Here is a 20,210-nt window from a genome sequence, read left to right on the forward strand (position 1 = left end):
AATTGTCTTCCTTAAGAGAATAATGCAATTTTAAACTGGAGTCTGAGTGGAGAGAAACAATATTCTTACCTTTAGTTTTCTGCCTGTATTTGAAATTATTTTTGCAATTCAGCATCATGTAGCCATCTTCATCTTCCATCTCTTCAAATGTTTCCATATGATATTACACAGAAAATAGTATAAAGGAAATGGAGAATACTGTCACCCTGGATAGTTCTCCTAGCACAATGTACCCAATACTAAAAGGAAGTCCAAAAATAGCTAAAATTTATTCACGTATCACTGTCCAAAACCACAAAGGATGTGTTGGTAAATGAAAATAGGTATGTTAATGTCTGGCTAAAATTCTGTATGTTACAAGGTAAAGATGGCTATTTTGTTCCATTCTCTTCAACAAATATTTATTATACACTTACGATGTACCAGTCACTTGTGTACAGAGTATTAGAAACATAAAAGTAAACAAGACATACTTCCTGCCCTCATATATTTTATATTATAGTCAGAAAAAAAATGAAATAAAACAAATAAACAAAATACCAAATAAACGAAATCAGTGTCTGTCTAAATCAGAATAAAAATTTTAAATTAAAAAAACTTAAATAATCATTTTGCTATTTGGGGACATATTGGGCTAGTAGGGTCTACATAAAAATACTTTTTATTTTCAAAAAAATAAGACTAAAATTATCATGTGACCCAGCAATCTCTCTCCTAGGTATCTACCCCCAAAATTTGAAAACACTTACCCATAAAGATATATGCACTGTTATGTTCATTGCAGCATTATTCATAGTGGCCATGAGATGGAAACAATTGAAGTGTCCTTAGATATATGATTGGATAAAGAATATATGATACATACACATAATGGAATATTATGCAGTCATAAGAAAAGATGAAATATTGCCATTTGTGACAAGATGGATGGATCTTGAGATCATCATGCTATTGAAATAAGTCAGACAGAAGTTGAGAACCATATGATTTTACTCATATGTGGGATATAAAACTGAAAACAACAAACAAACAATACAAATAAACAAAAACTCACAGACACAGAAAACAGTTTAGTGATTACCAGAGGGAAAGGGGGAAAGGGAGGAGACAGAAAAGGGTAAAGGGGTCAAATATATGGTGGCAAAAGGAGACTTAACTTTGGGTGGTGAACACATAATGCAGTATACAAATGATCTATTATTGAATTGTACACTTGAAACATATAATTCTATTAACCAATGTTACTTCAATAAATTTAATTTAAAAATGCTTAGATGAGGCAAAATAGGAAAATAATAGATCAAATTAGTGGGATCAGAATTATTTCTCAAGGGAGAAAACCTAACCACAGCTCTACCCTCTCACTGGTAAAAAGTTTGCTCTACAAGGTACTATCTTTACCACACTTTGGTGTTGTTCATGCATACACACAGAGAAAAATGTTACTTTTCAGTGACAACTGGTAAGTCTCAGACCAGCAGTGAGGAGCATACAATAAGGGCATAAGGAAAGGTAATATCAGACCTATGTTAAATCAGATGTCATAACAGCCTCAATAATTGTTCAAAACCCCTGAGAGAGGTGAGGTTATGATGGCCTGAAGTGGCTCTCAAGAGGTGATCAGTGCAGAGACAATGATAAATTGGACACAGCATACTATGAATCCTTGAGTCTATGGATGATGGTAATGCAGAAAATCTGTGGGCAGGAAGTCAAATTCATTATTGGATTAAGAGTCTACCTTATTAAAACCTGGTATTGCCCTCTTCAATATGATAGAGTCTCAGTGTAATTAATCTGCCACCAGGTTAACAACTGTCCTTCCCAGAATTGGTGTCTTATCTGGGGCACAGATTTAGCCATTGCATTTGGTAGATTGAGCACTTATTAGTTCCAGGTAGTCCTCAGGTGGTAAAAGACAATGTTGTTGATCCCGTGCATAGGATTCATTTTGGCTACATGACTGCTCTGCATTGGTCCTTTGATCAAACCTCAGAGTGTCTGGGGAAAGAGGCTTCCTGATGCCCACAACACATACCATTTTGTTTGCCCGAACATTGAAAGTCTCTTCCTCAACTATAGCTATCAATTGTGGGTATTTGCCTGGGGATGAACTTCTTCACAATCTGTGTCATTCTGAATAATTCTTACACCTCTCTCTCAAATCTCTTTGTCACTAATTTTCTAATTTTTTTTTTTTTTTGAGTTCTTGCCCAGTCGCCTAACCCATTAATCTTTGACAATAAGTGAATTTATATCTCTGAGTGCTCATCTTTCCTACTGGAAGGATAGCCAGATATATCACCTAAAGTTCTGTTTAACATGAAGATTTAACTTCATCTCTGTCTTTCATGACCACCCTCTGAATGAGGCTATAACGTGGCATCTGTTTCTAGTTGGCATACTTTTCATGTTCAATGGTAAAACTTTTCCTTTTACATCGACACTACATGAACATGTGGGACCCTTTCCAACACCTTTTCTCTTCCTGCCCCTAGGCCATATACATGGTTGAAGTCAAGAGAGAAAATTAATACAGAAGTGAACCATGAGAGTTTCAGCCATTTGCTCATGCAGTTATTTGTGCCTTTTTGAAACTGCTCAGGCCTAACCTCCAATATATTCCTTTTGAGTTTATGATAGAATGTTGGTGTACAATTTAATTTTAGGATCTATTAAGTCAAATTAGTCAAATGAGATAAGATTCTTGCTGGTAAATATATGTTATTCTATAGTTATAGGATGTTTACTTCTCATTCTTCACCAGATACAACTAGCATGATTTCATCAGTGTAATGAATCTATTTTGTACAATAGAGTCTAATCTATATCATGTCCTGAGATATGTCAAGATAATCTAGTTCCCTCTGGGATATTTTATGGCAGAGATGAGGAGAAGTGACTTATACCTGGACAAGACAGTAAAGAAATACTTTTATTAAATTTTATGAAAAGGTACTCTACAAATGGTGGAAAGTATGTGTAATACATATATCTGATGAAGGGATTATTTCCATATTGTTTATACATTATGTTACAACTTGTTTTACACACACACACACACACACACACACACACACACACACATATACACATAGACTATCTTAATGGGACAAATAATCCTATAAAAATTGGCAAACTATTTAAATAAAGTTTACAAAATACATATATTAATTGCCACAAGCACATGAGAAAATAAATGTTCAGCAGATCATTAGAAATGTACATATTAAAACTACATTTAGATACCATCATATACCTACTAGAGTGGTTAAAATTTCAAAGGTTTACCATATCAAATGTTGATGTGGAACAACTGGAACTATTTTATGTTAATGGTGGAAAAGGTACAACTTCTTTGAAAAATGTTATATGTTTATAAAATTAAATATATATATTTCTTTTTAAACACAGCTTTATTTAAATGTAAATTATATTTTAAAAACTGCACATATTTAGTGTGTGTAATCTGATGAATTTAGACATATATGAACACTTGTGATACCAGCACCACAATCAAGGTTATAGACATATCCATCACCTCTCAGGTTGCATGTTAAGTGTTTTTATCACCAAAAAAGAGGAGTGGACACAAACATATATTTTCTGTATTACCTAACAGTTCTACTGTTAGGTATTTCCTCAAAACATTAGAAAATAAATGTGCAAAAAAAGACTTTAACAGAAATATTTATGCTGGTTTTATTTATTATAGCCCCAAATTAAAACAACTCAATGGGGTAATGGATATACAAATTATTATATATCCGCACAATGAAATCCTACCCAGCAACACAAAGGAATGGACTGTTGGTCTGTGTGACAATATGGATGTCACTCAAAAACATGCTGAGCAAAAGACACCACACCCACAAGAGTACATACTTTATGTAAAATTCTAAAACCAACAAAACTCATCTCCATTGACAATAGGTAAATGGCTGCCTGGGTCCAGAAGTAGAAAGAGGAACTGCAAAGGTACATCAAGGAACATTTTGAGGTGATAGAAATATTTTATATTTTGAGTCAAATTTTATATTTTGACTATTTTCCATTAGGAACAAATTAAATTTCACTCAATCATGATAGTGTAATCTCTATATTCTCTTATATAGGCATTCTTAGTAATTCTATGAATCAAATATTTCCTCAATGACACAGGTAGAATATGGTCAGATTTTCCCCCCAAATTTTTAGTCTTCTTTCTTTCCCTTTCCTTCTGTACTTTATCTTGCTTAATTTTGTTTTGGGTAATGATGGAAGTGACCAGAGCTGTATATTTGGAGCCACCCAGAAGAGTTTAAACCTGCACTTATTCTCTTTATATTTTCTTTCTTTTCATTCTTTTGTATTTTACCTCCCTCTCTGTTATCATTTCTTTTCCCCTCAGAGTGTCCCTGTCAAAACAAATGTGGTGTTAAGTAGCTTGTGAAACATAAACTGTTTTCCCTTTTATGTATAATATATGTGTATATAATATTGATGGGAATATGAAATAATTTTAAAATTATCATTAAGATAGATTTGAAAACCAAATTGTGTACTGATAACTTAATACTAGTATAACATTATCATCTTGAATGTCGATGATAACATTCTAGGTATATTTTAATTTTAATTATTTTTTTCTTCCTTCTTTTTTTTCCTGTGTGTGTTGTACATGCACTTTTATCACCTTTACTATGCCCTTTCTTAATTCATGATAATTAAGTCAAAATGTCCTAAAGTATGCCTTTTAATTAATTAGTGTTTTTATCTCTTGTGGTCCTGTAAAGACACTAGCTATCTGCCACTCTGGGGAAAACTGAAACTATTTCTACTTGAATATTTTTCACTCTGTGGTCCAAATGAGGAACCTCTGCTGAGAGATAAAAATACATGAGTTCCTTACTGTTAACTCTTTCGACTTTCATTTTGTTTTACTAAATTTTCTTCCTTTCTGGTCTTGTGTTTTTCCATTTGCAGAAAGATAATGGTATCATCTGAGATCATAATCACATGATTACTTTCATTTTGAAAAACACTAAAATTTGTTTCACTTTTCAAAAGTCGTTCGGAGCTGAGTTGTGAAAACACATTTTTGCATTAAAGTGAAAACTCTGAAGAAAGGTTTTGGAAAATATGGCACAAAGCATCTCCATAGCTGCCCTGGATGAAGGGATGTCGAACCCTAATAACGGCAGCCAAGAAACTGATGGAACAAAGCGAGGTAAGAACATTTTTAATTGTTCAGAATAAAGGTTATTTAGTGAAATTATGAAGCATATTGTTAAACAAAAGCCATAGAATACATGAAACGGGTTTTAGTTTCTTCCATCTCTAGAAATGACAATTATAACAAAATTAAGATTTTTAATTGACTATTTTGTCCTTTTAATTCGGATTCACTTTGCCTTATCTTAATAATGGAGACAGATTAACCACAGCATAAAACTGTCTAAGATTTAGTTTTACTTCTACTTAATTTTAATAAAGCCATTATTAGAAAAGATGTTAAATATAATCTACATACTCATTCAATGCTTAGAATGAACACACGCTATAAAAATCTGACCAATATTTGTAATATTTTAAAAGATTCTTTATGGGCTTTAAGGAAGTTAAGATAAACTAGACTTAAAGCAGAAAAATTATCTCCCTTTTTTACTCTTATCTAAACAATTGCTGGTGCCCTGATTACCTTGAGGATGTCTCTGGTGACCTTAAGAAGGATAAAGAAAGAAAATGTACTAAAGAAATACTTAGAAAGTGACTTGGTATCATTGGATGTATTAAATAGCAAGTTCAGAGTATGTAAGATACAAATTTTAAATCGAACAGGAAAATCTTTCAGTTATTTAAACAGGGCTCTTTTGGTCAAACTATAGTGAAGAAGTTAGGGAATGAGGCTAAAATTCATTAAATACAACAATCCATGCTTTAGGGACCGTGGTGAGTTTTAAACATTTGCCACTTAATTTATTTCAACCTACCAGTGCATTTTTGCAATTCATATTAAAACGTGTAAATACTTTAATCCTCTTTTTATTGACAATTTAATAATTCTGTTAAGTTTAGATCAAAGAGAGTTGAAGACAAAGGAATCAAATACTGTATGGTAACATGAAAATATCTGATCCAAAAGTTTTAAGAATGTTTCTAGCCACTCATAAAACCAGTGTTAAGTTTGACCTTACATATCTATCAACAGTATGGATTTATATATTTATGTACAAATATATATCACACAAATATGTTACTTAAAATTATATTGTTTTGTTTTGAGAAAGCACCAAAAGATATACTCTAGAAACTAATTTTTGTCTTTGCCAGCAATTTATTTAGCACAGATTTGCTGTGGTAATTGTACTAATTTCACAAGCCAATAACATACAGGATACTGTCTCTTAGTAAACCAATAAAAAAAAAAATACTCTAAACCAATGACAGATTAATCATACTACTGTTCCAGGCAAGGGAAGATGAAGGGATAAAGTCCAAATTTAATATAAAGTGTAGCTTTTTATACCAAAAGCCACTCAGGAGAGACAGCCATCAATGAAGAGCTGATTTCCAGCTGCTGCACAAAAGTATAAGTCTGGTATTGCCAGGATGCCAGGCTTTTGGCCACTGCCAATAAGAGAGTACCCTTTACCAGCATGAGCTAATGCCCCAAGCATCTCAGGAGATCTTTGGTGAAGGAGAATATAGGCAATAATATTGTGATAAGTTTGCGTGGTGACTGATTACTGAATTTGGGCGATTACATTGTAAGGCATATACATGTTGAGTCACTATGTGGTACACCTGAAACTAATATAATGTTGTATACCACCTACACTTAAGTAAAAATAATAAATAAAGAGGAGGCTCCGTTTTGGGTCTAACCACAGTGACTTCGAGAGCCACCAATTCTGGGGCAAACAATCCTTACCCAATGGCTGATGTGCCCTCTGAAACTTGATAAGCTTGTGGTGATTTCTCCTTCAATTGCCGAAAGGTTCACATCTTCAAACTTCCTCTGACCCCACCTTCTACTCCACAACATTTCCAATTTTAGACTCAGGCGGGGACACATTTCTCTTTCTACCTGAATGGACCAAGGGCCAAGTCTGGATCAATGGGTTTAACTGGGGCCGGTACTGGACAAAGCAGCTGCCACAACAGACCTTCTACATACCAAGACTCCTGCTGTTTCCTAGAGAATCTCTCAACAAAATCACATTGCTGCAGCTAGAAATGTGCCTCCCCAGCCCAAAATCCAATTTCTGGATAGTCTTTTCCTCTATAGCACCTTGCATAAGACATACATCTATTTCCTCTCAGCTGATACACAAAGTGCCTCTGAACCAATAGTGTTAAGTGGGCACTGAAAGAAAGGTAACCCTTGGACCTGGGACATGGAGTAGGCAGGATCCCTTGGTGCTGGCCACAGTGACCATAAGGAACCAAAGGCCCCAAGGCCTGAATGTAAGTAAAATAATAAAGAAATAAAGAAATATGAATAAAAAATTTACCAGAGTCAACTGGCCCCAACCAAAACTATCAAATAGTCCTCACAAACTCTCAGTCTGTATAGTCTAACTGCTGAGACGCTTATCAAGACAATAGGTGAGAATAACATGCTGAAGTAACTTACTTCATTCTTATAGCTAAACAACTTTAGTTCTGAAAGTTTTTTTGACTTTTTCGTAAACAAGTGGATTAAAACAACTTCACTTAAGTCATAAACAAGCAGATTTGAAATTATATTAAATCAATACAAAATATAAATATGCATATTACTATATATAATTATTATATGTAATTTGAAATTATAAACACCATTGTAATAGTGGTAACTTAGTGCGATATAATTCATTCATTTATTTATTTTGTATTTTATATATTTTAATGTTTTATTTTCTTCTTTCTGCTTATTGGTTATTTTGTGATTTTTTTCCCTAAGGCTGTGAGCTAGAAAATACGGTATTTTTTTTGGCTTTAAATTCATTGGTCACTCTGGATCTTTCCTCCGAACTCTCTTTGAAGAAGATTAGATTCCAAAACAGAGAAATTAGTTGAGTCAATGAAGCAACTCTATTGGGAAAATAATTGGAATCCTTCTCTATTTATATTATAGTAGGGATTAATGTAAAACTATTTGATTTAACACTGTGTTAACCAAAGAAGAGGTTCAGGCTGTAATAAAAAGCATTTATTTGAGCAAAAGGAGTTGCAACTCTAGAGACTCACATACAGGTAGAAACTTAAATTGTGCTCCAGAGAGAACAAAGAAAATCAGGGGTTATAAGCAAAAACCACAAAGTATAATTCTTTCATGCAAATGAATACTTGCTGGCTAGGTTAGCAGGAATTGGTTAGTTCTGATATGCAAATGAGGGAGGCCAAAACTACAAGGAGGAGATAAAGTTGATGTGTTGTTCCAGGATGTTTATGACTCAGCCTTGAGCAGAGTTTAGCAGCGGGTTAGCAACATCATAACACCTCTGACAACTGAGGTACCAGATGTGCTTAGGCCCCACTTCTTTAATAGCCTCCTGACTGTATTTTAAGTAACTGTCTTAAAAAATGCTTATTCCATTTTACTTTCTTCAGTATTCTATATTGTTAATTAAACAGGTTTTTATTGAGCTGCCCTGGGATGTTATTTGTTTTTTACATTCCTTTGTTGAACACATTATGAGGGTTGAGCAACTTCTTTTATATTCATCTTTTTCTTTAGGTAAAATACAGATGACATACAATATGATATTAGTTTCGGATGTACAACATAGTGATTTGACGTTGATGTATGTTACTACATCCTCACTAAGATTAGTAACCATCTGTTAATACTAAATTTATACTGGAAGACCAACAGTTTCTGTTGTTTTGATTTTGGATAATTTGTGCAGTGTACAGGTATTTGGATTTTGAGAACATAAAAGAATTTATAAAATGAAAGTTATTTATACTGAGTGTAGAAAACTAGATTTTAGGGCTTAGGAGGAAAAGACTCCAAAAGAGCCTGACTACCTACTGAAAATAATAAACAAGAAAATATATTTAAAAATTCCACTTTACAGTGGTAAGTAACCTTCACCTTCCCATAATTAAAATATGGAAAGATAGGAGAGTCAACAAAAGAAAAAATAACAACAAAAGCTTTCTTTCATTTAATTCCTATAATAAGCTAGACCTTTGATAACATAGTACATCTACATTCTTTAACTTAAAAAGAGATCATGTTATTTAATGAATGAAAAGATATAGGCTAAAATGGGATAAGAAAATAAAATTATGCACTGTGAATGTTTGATCAAGATTTTGAATCTGTAATAGTAATAATAATACACTTGGTATTATTATTGGATAAATAGAATGCCATAATGATATATTGGCTTGACTGATGGCATAGAAAAAGGAGAACAAGTACTGATTTTCTTGATTTCTGATATTTGAAGAAAACTAATAAGGAATTAAAGAAATTAATAAGGTGATATTTTAAAGCTTATTATTGGCAGAAATAATTGGCAGAAAGGCGATTAAAACCTCATTAGAAAGAGCCTGGACTCAAGTTTTGACCCAGCCATATACAACATCAGAAAAGCTGAAATGACAGTTGTATGTTTTGTTTCTCTTCTTTTTGACCTTTGCTACACTGGAGACAAGATTTTACCTAGGAATAATCCCTCCATTAGTGCTTCAGACCACAACCCTTCTAGATTATGCAAGAATTATTCTTTTTAATTTAATTATTCTCTCTCCTTCCTGACTGCATTGGCAATCTATCCCTTTTACACTAAATCATTCCCAAATGTCTAGAACATTATTTGTTGTGTCTTTTTACAAAATCCTACCACAACTATTCATCTCATCCAATACTTTGCTTGCTCTCCATTCACACAGAAATAGTTCTCTGAGAGTCTACATGCTGCTTTTTAAGAGGACTTTTCACTCAAAAGGCTAATCAGCTCTTTGTTCTGCTTCTATAGATATGCTTGCCACATAAGCCTGCTGGAAATTAAAGACTCATCTTCCCTTTTGCTTGTTCTGTCTAAGCAACAAATGTAACTGCCTGTACCCCATAGCAATTCTTGCGCTTTGTAACTCTTTGTAACTGCCTCCAGCCCATAGCAACTCCCAAGCTTTGTAACCATCTAAGGACAAATTAAACAATCAGCCCAAGCCAAATAAGTTCTATATAAGGAATGTTGCAACTGAGCTCTAGGCTCAGATCTTCTGAACGCTAGCTCCTCTGGGACCGCTGGCATAATAAACCTGAGTTCTGCTACTCTCCAAGCGCTGCTTGGTTTCTCGCAGGTCTGATTCTTGCAACTTTTCTGCAACACTTTCGCTTTATTTTCAGCAATCTAACTTCCTTCTGCATTACTCCTTAAATCCACTTTTGAAAAAAAAATTTCCATGTGCTCCATTTGATTCTTTCTATCTCCATTGTTAATATCTTGCTTTAAGACCTCACCATATTTTGATTGGTTAGAATTATAGCCTTCTAAATAGTCTCTCCATCCAGCAGTTATAGAGAATTTTAAAAATCATGAATCTGGTAATGCTAAACACCCGCTAAAAAAACTCAATGACTTCCTATTATACTTGCGAGAAAATCAGTTTGTTTCCCAGGGCCTTCTAAGCTTAGCATCATTTCGCTCCTTTGTAATCTTTTACATAGTCACAATTGTTACACTTTGCTACACTCTTTTAACTGAGTCAAGGCAACTGCACTTGCTGTTCTCTGTTTGGAACGCACAGACTCTGTCCAAAACATCCATAGAAACATTTGGTTCAGAGTTAATAGAAATCTTGATCCTCTGCAAGATTCAAACCCAGAGCCATCTACTTAACTCCATGTGCCATTATCAGCTACACTACTAAGGCAAGAAAGGTTATTATTGTCAGAACAGCCACAAAGTAATTATTGGACCAGCAAAACATGGTAGCATTTTTAATTTATTATTCCTGTAAACCCAAAGTACAAATAAATGTTATGGGCTATTTGAATCCAGGGACGTTTTCTTAACTGCAGACATTTGGGGCAAATATTAAGGACCGTTTGAATTTGATGAGAAGCAAATATGTTTATGGACATTTTGGACGGGACCAAATATCAAGAACCTCTTGGCGCAGACCAAAATATCTTTGTGGGAGTTTTAGACAAACCCATATGTCCCACGAGATTTGGTGTAGAGAGCCACTGCTCATGCTCGAGGTTTTGGTTTTAGTGTCATTTTCCCCAGAGTGACCCTCCTGCCTACCCTTTTAAAGCCCTTATCAATCATAGCACTCTGTTTATTGCCTTTCTTGCTCTTTTTGCAATTTATAATTTTTAAATTCATTTTTATCAGCTTATTGTCGGTCTTTTCCACTGAATATATATTCCAGGAAAGCATGAATTATGCCTTTTTGCTCACTACTATAGTAGGTGATTAATAAACATGTGTTAAAGGATAAAAGAATAAATAAACGGAGCTGGTGGGAAAGTAAAGCATTACAGATACTACTGTTCATATAGCTTTGAAATTCCGGATAGTCAGAAAAAATACACAGCTAATGACAAGACTTTTCAGAAATTCGAAAGAAATATACAAAATTATATGTAACTCCATAATTATATTTCTCGAGTAGATGAAATAATAACAATTGAGTGCTTCAAAACCAATGCTGATATTCTTTTGCTGTGTTCCTTTTCCCTTTTCCCTCCATATGGTAATCTATAAAAATTACTTTATTATGAATTTTTATTGGCACTAGTATTTTCATGTATTACTCATAATAGTGTAGATTAGTACCACACTTTTAGAAGAACATTTAACCTATATACGCCAACTTATTTATTTTTGAAAATTTATCTTAAGAAGATAATTAGATAAATATGCAAAAACACATTTAAACTACACTTACTTTGGTTCTGGTTTAAAAAAGGAATGAAACTGGAAACTGCTTAAAGATCCATCAGAAACAAAAAAATATTTTTATGAGTATAGGTGTAGAAAAGAGTATTATCAGCCATTAAAATTGTGATGTCAAATTACACTTTTACACAATGTATAAATTTATCTGTTGCTCTGAGAACAACCACCCCAAAGTTTTAGTGGCTTAAAACAATAGTCATGGTATTGCTGGTAGTTCTATGGGTTGGGAATGTGGACAAGATTCAATGGAAATGGCTCCTTTCCCCTATGTTATGCCAACTGGTGTATTTGGGAAGGGTCTGAGCATCCAAATGTCATTACTCACAGATTCAAGCCTTAGTGGCTGGATTCAGTTGTTTATCTTCCATTCTCCGCATCCCGCCACCCCCTCTCCCCCCGCCTCTCTCTCTCTCTCTCTCTTTCCGGCCCTCCCTGCCCCCATCCTTCCCTGTCTATTCCTCCCTCTCCTTCACCATTCCCTCCTCTTCCTCTCTTTAGAAGATGCCTGGGCTCCAGACAAGTGAAAGTAGAAATTGCAACATCTCTTCAGGCCTGGGTTCTGAAGCCCAGACTGTCACTTCTACCACATTCTGTTGGTCAAAGCAAGGGACAAGGCCAATTCGTATTCAAGTGTCAGGAAATACAATGTACCTCTTGTTGGGAAGAGTAGCAAAATCATATGTCCAAGGGATGATGAACACAGGGAGGCACGATTCATTGGGGGGCCATTTTTAACAATCTGCCAGGCATGGAAAGAGCATATTATGATGATTGTACTCATTTAAAATTATGTGTATTTGGAAGGGAGGTTATATGTATAAAAATAGTATTAGAGAAATACAACCCAAATAAGAATGCTGGTTATCTCTAAGTAATGTAAATTTAGATGAATTTTAAATTTCTTCGTACATACGCTATGGAAAAAAGTATTTAACAAAGGAATAACTAAAAAAAAGTAAGAATGATAAATGTTTCAATGAGTTTATAGTCTATCTTTAAGTAACTTTTATAATTCTTAAAATTCTTATAAAATTTTACAATAATACTTTATAATCATATAAAATAAATATTTCATTTTGAAAAACTTACGTACCATTTTTTCTCTAAATGAACACTAATAAAAGAAAACCAATTTCTGACCAGAGATTAATTCTGTTTTACTGACTGCAGATGTGAGAATACAGGACCAGAAAAAAATGACTTATCCAAGTTCCAATTGCTTATTTGTGGCAAAAATCTCAATCCCAAGTTTTTGATTTGTCATTCCATGGCCTTTCACATATGCTATGCCGTCTATCCTTTAAAATAAATTTCTCATTAGTTGGAAAGTAGATTTTCTCAGAAACATTCAAGAATTGTTAGAATGTGCTAATATTTCATCATAGAGGAAGAATAGTAAAGGCCTGGGGGTAGCTCTAGGCCTGAGGAAATTCTGCCCTAAAGACTCATACATGTTTGATTCCTTGGACTCTGACACTTAAATTGGATATAAGGATGTCCTGAGTAATTTCAACAACAGGAAAAAAATCAGATTTTATTTTTTCATACAACAAACAGGAAAAGTTTGTTTTGTGTCATCTCTTTTTGAAGTATCAGAATAAAATTGCCTAAAGAGCTTTGTCAAATGTGCTTATGAAAGTAAATTTAGGGGTTTTTTTTTACCTGTTTCTTAATCTAAATGTACTTGTTTTGTTGTTTGTTTGTTTTTCAGGTTTTTACAGCAAGCATAAGAGTAAGATTTTCATATCTCTATTTATAACATCTGCCATTTTAAATATTATTTTGGCTATAGTAGGTGAGTAAATTATGTCCTTTATTTCTTCACTTATTTTCTTTTTTTTCTTTTTCAGGGCTTCCTATTATATGGTCCTTTTTTTTTCTTTTCTCCCATGGTCTTTTCTCATTAGTCTCACTTCCTTCCCATTAGTCACAATATATTTAATGGATATCAATAAATGAATTATTATGAATTACGTGATCCATATAAGGCATTGGGATATGCAAAGATTAAGACAAAATTGTTCACCCTGATAATGGTAATTACTATTTTGACTTCTTTTGCATAAACTAGTTTTGCCCACTTAAAAACTTTTACATGAATAAAATAATGAAGATAAAAGCAAATAAAAAATAAATTAAATAATGCAATTTGCATATATCCGTTGCATCTCATTTCTTTTGTTCCACATCATGCTTGTTTTTTTTTTTTCCATGTCCTAACATGTAGCAAAATCTCCTTGACTTATTGTTGTAGAGGAGGTTAGAAAAATTTTTATACAAAGGGCCACATAGTAATTAATTTAGGCTCTGTTATTGGATATAATCTCTGCTGCAACTACTCAACTCTGTATTAGTAGTGCAAAAAACAGCTGCAGAAGATACATAAACAGTTGATCATGGCTGTGTTGCAACAAAATTGAACATGGAAATTTGAATATTGCCTAAATTTCACGTGTCACAAAATATTATTTCTCTTTTAATTATTTTGACTTTTTGGTTATTTTTATTATTATTATTTTGATTATTTTAAAATGTAATAAGTTTTACCTCTGAATTTGGCCTCAGGTAATAGTTTGCAGATCCTTGCTGTAGAGTATTCCATGCTATATATTAATTTGTTAGTTTTTCTACTTTTGATGTACATTTGGATTATGCCACATTTTGACTACTACAAATTGTTTTGCTTTAAACATTTATATACTTTTAGTCTTTTAGTGAATAATGGATATCATTTAGAATATAATTATGCCATAGAGTATGTGTAAGTCAAATTTAGTAGATAATACATAAATGGTAGATAATCTAATCAAAAGCGTATGAGAATGTGAGATGCTGAAGATAATTGTCAACACTTTGTCAGTTTTACTTATTGTTGTCATTCTGACAAAATGTGTGTGTTGGTATCTTATTGTGGTTTTAATTAGAATTTCCCTGATGACCAACTGATAAGTTCCTTTTCCTGTTTACTGCTCATTTAACCACAGTGTTTTGTGATGAACATGTTCAAATATTTTCCCACTATTTTTTATTGAATTAGCTTTCTTTTTCAACTGTAATTCATGAGTTCTTTAACATATTAGATAAAAATATTCTGTATTTCTATTTAAATATCTCTTCCACTATATACATATTATAGATAATGTAAATATGTTCTTCTACTATTAATTTTAAATTTATCCACTATATATGATGTCTTTAAATGAACAGAGTTCGTAATTTTAGGGAAATGTAATTTTCTTTTTTGCTTTTCTTCATTGTTACTACATTTTGCATCCAGTTTAAGAAATTCCCTGTACTTCAAAAACATGAAGCTATTAGAGTTTCTGTTATACTTATTACATTTTTATTTTATTTTACATTGAAAGCTAAAATCCTCTTGAAATTGATTGTTATAAGTATTAGAATATAATAATCAAGATGTATATTTTTTTTCATTCAGATAGTCTTTTGATCAATTTATCGAAAAGTCTATCATTTACTTAATTCTTTACTTCTGGTGTTTTACATTCTATGAATTGGAAAAATGTATAATGATATGTCCCCATCATTATGGTATCATCCAGGGTATTTTCACTGCCCTAAAAATCTACTGTGTTCTACCAATTCCTCTCTTTCCCATCTCAACCCCTGGCAACCACTGAACTTTTTAATGTCGCCATAGTTTTACCTTTGCCAGAGTGTTGTATAGTTGGAATTAAATAGATTGGCTTTCACTTAGTAATATGAATTTAAGGATTCCCACTGTCTTTTCATGGCTCAATAGCGCATTTCTATTTTGAACCGAATAATCCATTGTCTGGATGTACCACAGTTTGTCCACTCACCTACTGAAGGGCATCTTGGTTGATTCCAAGTTTGGGCAATTAGGAATAAAGCTGTTGGTAATATCAGTTGGCATGTTCTAGTGTGGATGTAAGTTTTCAACTCCTTTGGGTAAATACCAAAGAATGTAATTATATTACATTGTATGTTAGCTTTGTAAGAAACCACCAGACTATGTTCAAAATTGCCTATACCATTTTGCATTTCAACCTGTAACAAGAATTCCTCTTGCTCTACATACTCAAGAACATTTAGTATTGTCTGTGCTCTGGATTTGAGTCAGTCTAAAATGTGTGTAGTATCTCAGTGTTGCTTAAATTTTTATTTCCCTGGTGATATATGATGTCGAGCATCTTTTCATATGCTTATTTGCCATCTGCATATCTGCTTTGCTGAGGTGTCTGTTCTGGCTTTTTGCCTATTTTTTTATTTTATTTTATTTTATTTATTTATTTTTTTTATGGTAACTGGTTAATGAAATCCAGTAAGTTTCAGGTATACAATTTAACAGTAAGGCAAACAATTTAACAGTTGGGCTTTTTGCCTATTTTTAAATTAGGTTTTGTTTTCTTATTATTCAATTTTAAGGGTTCTTTGAATATTTTAGATAACAGTAGTTTATCAGATGTATCTTTTGCGAATATTTTCTCCCAGTCTATGGTTTATCTTCTCATTCTCTTGACATTATGTTTCACAGAGCAAAAGTTGTTCATTTTGATGAAGTCCAGCTTATCAATTATTCCTTTCACAGACTGTGTCTTTGGTGTTGTATCTAAAAAGTCCTCACCATACCTAAGGTTATCTAGGTTTTGTCCTATGTAATCCCCTGGGAGTTTTATAGTTCTGTGTTTTAAACTTAAATCTTTGAACACTTTTGTGTTAATTTTTGTGAAGGGTGAAAGATCTGTGTCTAGATTCATTTTCTTGAATGTAGATCCAGTTGTTCCAGTACCATTTATTGAAAATACTGTCTTTGCTCTATTGTATTGCCTTTGCTTTCTTGTCAAAGATCAGTTGCCTATATTTATGGCAGTTTATTTCTGGATTCTCTATTTTATTCCATTGATCTATTTGTCTCTTGTTTTATCAATACCACACTCTCTTGATAACTGTAGCTTTATAGTAAGTGTTAAAGTTGAGTAATGTCTGTTCTCCAACTTTGATCTTCTCCTTCTATACTGGGTTGGCTATTACATGTTTGTTCCCTCTTCATATAAATTTTAGGATGAGTTTGTTGATATCTACAAAATAACTTGTTGAGATTTTGATTGGGATTGAATTGGATCTACAGATCAAATTAGGGAAAAACTGACATAGTGAGAATATGAGTTTTCCTATCCATGAACAAGAAATATCTCTCTATTTATTTAGTTCTTTGATTTTGTTCATTAGAATTTTGTATTTTTTTCTCATCCTGTACATATGTTGTTTGATTTATACCTAAGTATATCATTTTGTGGGGTTCTAATATAATTGGTATTATGTTTTTAATTTCAAATATTTGTTTATTTTTTTTTTACTTAAGGAAACGATTGACTTTTATATATTAACCTGTATCCTCCAACCTTGCTATGATCACTTAGTTTCAGAAGTTTTAATTTTTTTCAATTCTTTCAGATTTTCGGCAGAACAATCATGCCATTTGTAGACAGATTATTTCTTCCTTCATAATTTGTATGTATTTTATTTCCTTTCCTTGTCTTATTGCATTAGGTAGAACTTCCAGTATGATATTTTTAAAAAGTGTTAAGAAGGAACATCCTTGCCTTGCACCTAATCCTGGTGAGAAAGTCTCTAGTTTGTCACCATTAAGTATGATATTAGCTGTAGGGTTTTTGTAAATAGTCCTTATCAAGTTGAGGAAATTCTTCTCTATTACTAGTTTAATGAGAATTTTTGACATGAATGAACATTAGACTTAGTCAAATTCTTATAGTGATATGATCATGTGATATTTCTTTTTTAACCTGTTGATGTAATGGCTTTCCTTAATTGATTATCCAATATTGAATCAGCTTTGCAGAGCTAGAATAAACTCCACTTTTTTGTGATGTATAATTCTTTTTATACATTATTGGATTTGATTTTCTGAGAATTTGTTGAGAATGTTTGCCTTTATGTTCATGAGAGATATTGGTCTGTAGTTCTCTTATAATGTCTTTGATTTTGATATTAAGATAATGCTGGCCTTATGATGGGTTAAGAATTATTCCCTTTGCTTCTATTCTCTGAAAGAAACTGTAGAGAATTGACATAAGTTCTTTCATAAATGTTTGGTAGAATTTACCAGTGAACCCATCTGAGCTTGGTGTTTTCTGTTTTGAGACATTACTGATTATTGATCTAGTTTCTTTAATAGATATTGCCTTATTCAAATTGTCCATTTCTTCTTGTGTAGTTTTGGAAGATTATATCTTTCAAGGAATTGGTGCATTTCATCTAGATTATCAAACTTGTGGGCATTGAGTTATTTGTAGTATTACTTTATTATCTTTTAAATTTCAATGAGATCTGTAATAATGTCTTTTCTTTGATTGATGATATTGTTCATGTGTGTCTTCTGTCTTTTTTCCTTAGTTAGTCTGAATAGAGGCTTATTGATTTTATTATTATTTGCAAGGAACCAGCTCAATTCTACTGCAATCAGGTGTCATACTGTAAAAATCTTCAATTTTTAAGAATTTATCATTACCACTTTATTGTCTTGTATTTTGGGAAATGATTCATATGCATTAAAAAAAGTGTACATTCATTTGTTGTTGCATGTAACTCTCTGCGTATGTCACCTGGCTTAGTTTTTTTAATCATGGTGTTCAGATATTATTATTCTTACACTTTTAACTCATTGTAATATCAATGATTAAGAGAAGGCTGTTGTAGGTACTTGGCATCAGGTGACTATAGATAATAATTTAATCGATTGTTTTGCCTTTGCATACATACCCTAAGTCACCAGTTTCCCATTTACACTGGTAATTAGATTAATGCCTTTAAAGCAAACTGCATTAAAAAACCTATACTATATCTCATCCTTAAGATTTTATTTCATTAGAACCACTTTGGTACCAAAAACTGATTTAATCTGTATATGTTCAGAAGAGTAAACACTACAAATGTTTCAAGAATAATACTTCAATTTAGGAATTAGAAATAACATGATTGTGAAAGGAGGCCTTCATTCTGCCTGTGCTCCATGCACCTCCTTCACCAGCGTGCCCTTTTCTTCCCTTAAAAGACTCTAGGATACAACAGTACACAAATTAATAAAGAAGTATAATGCAGAACTGAGCATAAAAACAAAAACAAAAACAAAAAAAAATCATTTAGTCTGTGTGTGTTCAGAAGAGTAAACACTACAGATCTTTCAAGAATAGGACTTCAATATAGGAATTAGAAATAACATAATTGTGGGAGGAGCTGGGGAAAAATGGTCTGGAAGACTTTGTAGCAGAGGAGAAAGAATCAGTAATAATTTTGGCTTAAAGCACTAATGTATTTGGAGAACCCAGAGATTAGAGAAAAGTCTAACAAGCCAATACATCTAGCTGTGATAACTACGAAAGGGAAACGCATAAGAAGGCATGTGAACTTTCTATGCCTCAGGTCTCCGAGAATAACGGCTTCTGCTTTACTTCCACCTTCCAAATCTCATGCAGATTCTTTTCATTGGTTAATCCAGAACCAGTGATGGTGGTACCTAGTTGACAATAGGCAATCCAACACATATCTTATTAGTTATAGACTCTGTTTTATTATTTTTATTGTTTCCTTAAAGTTTAATACATGTGTCATAGCTTTATAACAGCCTCGTATTTTTATTACCCACAGATAATGCTATGATTTCATTATATTTCACTTACCCAGAAATGGCAAGAGTAACTTAACACAAGTGAAATCATGCTCGTTGCTCCAGGAAGGCCCGTGTATCACTGAGGTTGGAGTTGAAAGAAATATGAGTGTCCTGTCAAATCCTGAACTGCTGTCATTTAACAAAGCATGAATTTTTTTAACTTGTTATGCAATAGATAGGCAATTCTAATTAGGATCATAATCTTTTACATCATAGTCGTATCTTTCCCCAATGATCTCAGATACAGAGGAATATTATTTCATCTGGCTTAAAATGTGTAATTGTCTCATTTTTATTTACAGTAGTTTGGTCTCTTCATCGTTGTTGCCAAGATGGTTGGATTGGTTTCCAAAATAATTGCTATTATTTTTCTAAACAAGAAGGAGATTGGAATTCAAGCAGATATAACTGTTCTATTCAGCATGCTGACCTAACTGTGATTAATAATAAAGAGGAAATGGTAAGTAATCTAATAGACATTCCTTATAAATTTTATTGAGTAGGGGCATTGAAAATATTCAAATTCCATTATGATTTTTAAAACTTTTACCACATGCCTCTCCATATATACAGAATATTGAAGATGTTCATAACATGCCATGGAAGATACAGTTGAAAAAAAATGGTGATAATTTGTTTGGATAGTG

At 32.8% G+C, this 20,210-nt stretch overlaps 1 protein-coding gene across 2 annotated transcripts in view; it reads left to right on the forward strand.

Moving 5' to 3' along the window:
* Positions 1 to 5,058: 5,058 nt before the first annotated feature.
* CLEC2B (C-type lectin domain family 2 member B) overlaps positions 5,059 to 20,210 on the forward strand; it is a 47,219-nt gene continuing 32,067 nt past the window's right edge. For both annotated transcript variants that reach the window (XM_023534034.1, XM_023534033.1), the window contains exons 1-3: positions 5,059 to 5,209; positions 13,603 to 13,686; positions 19,866 to 20,023. In XM_023534034.1, the coding sequence (XP_023389802.1) occupies positions 5,122 to 5,209; positions 13,603 to 13,686; positions 19,866 to 20,023 (330 nt within the window). In that variant the 5' untranslated portion in view covers positions 5,059 to 5,121. The remainder of the gene's footprint in view (positions 5,210 to 13,602; positions 13,687 to 19,865; positions 20,024 to 20,210) is intronic.

Source organism: Pteropus vampyrus, unplaced genomic scaffold (genome assembly GCF_000151845.1).
Source record: "Pteropus vampyrus isolate Shadow unplaced genomic scaffold, Pvam_2.0 Scaffold116, whole genome shotgun sequence".
NCBI lineage: Eukaryota > Metazoa > Chordata > Mammalia > Chiroptera > Pteropodidae > Pteropus > Pteropus vampyrus.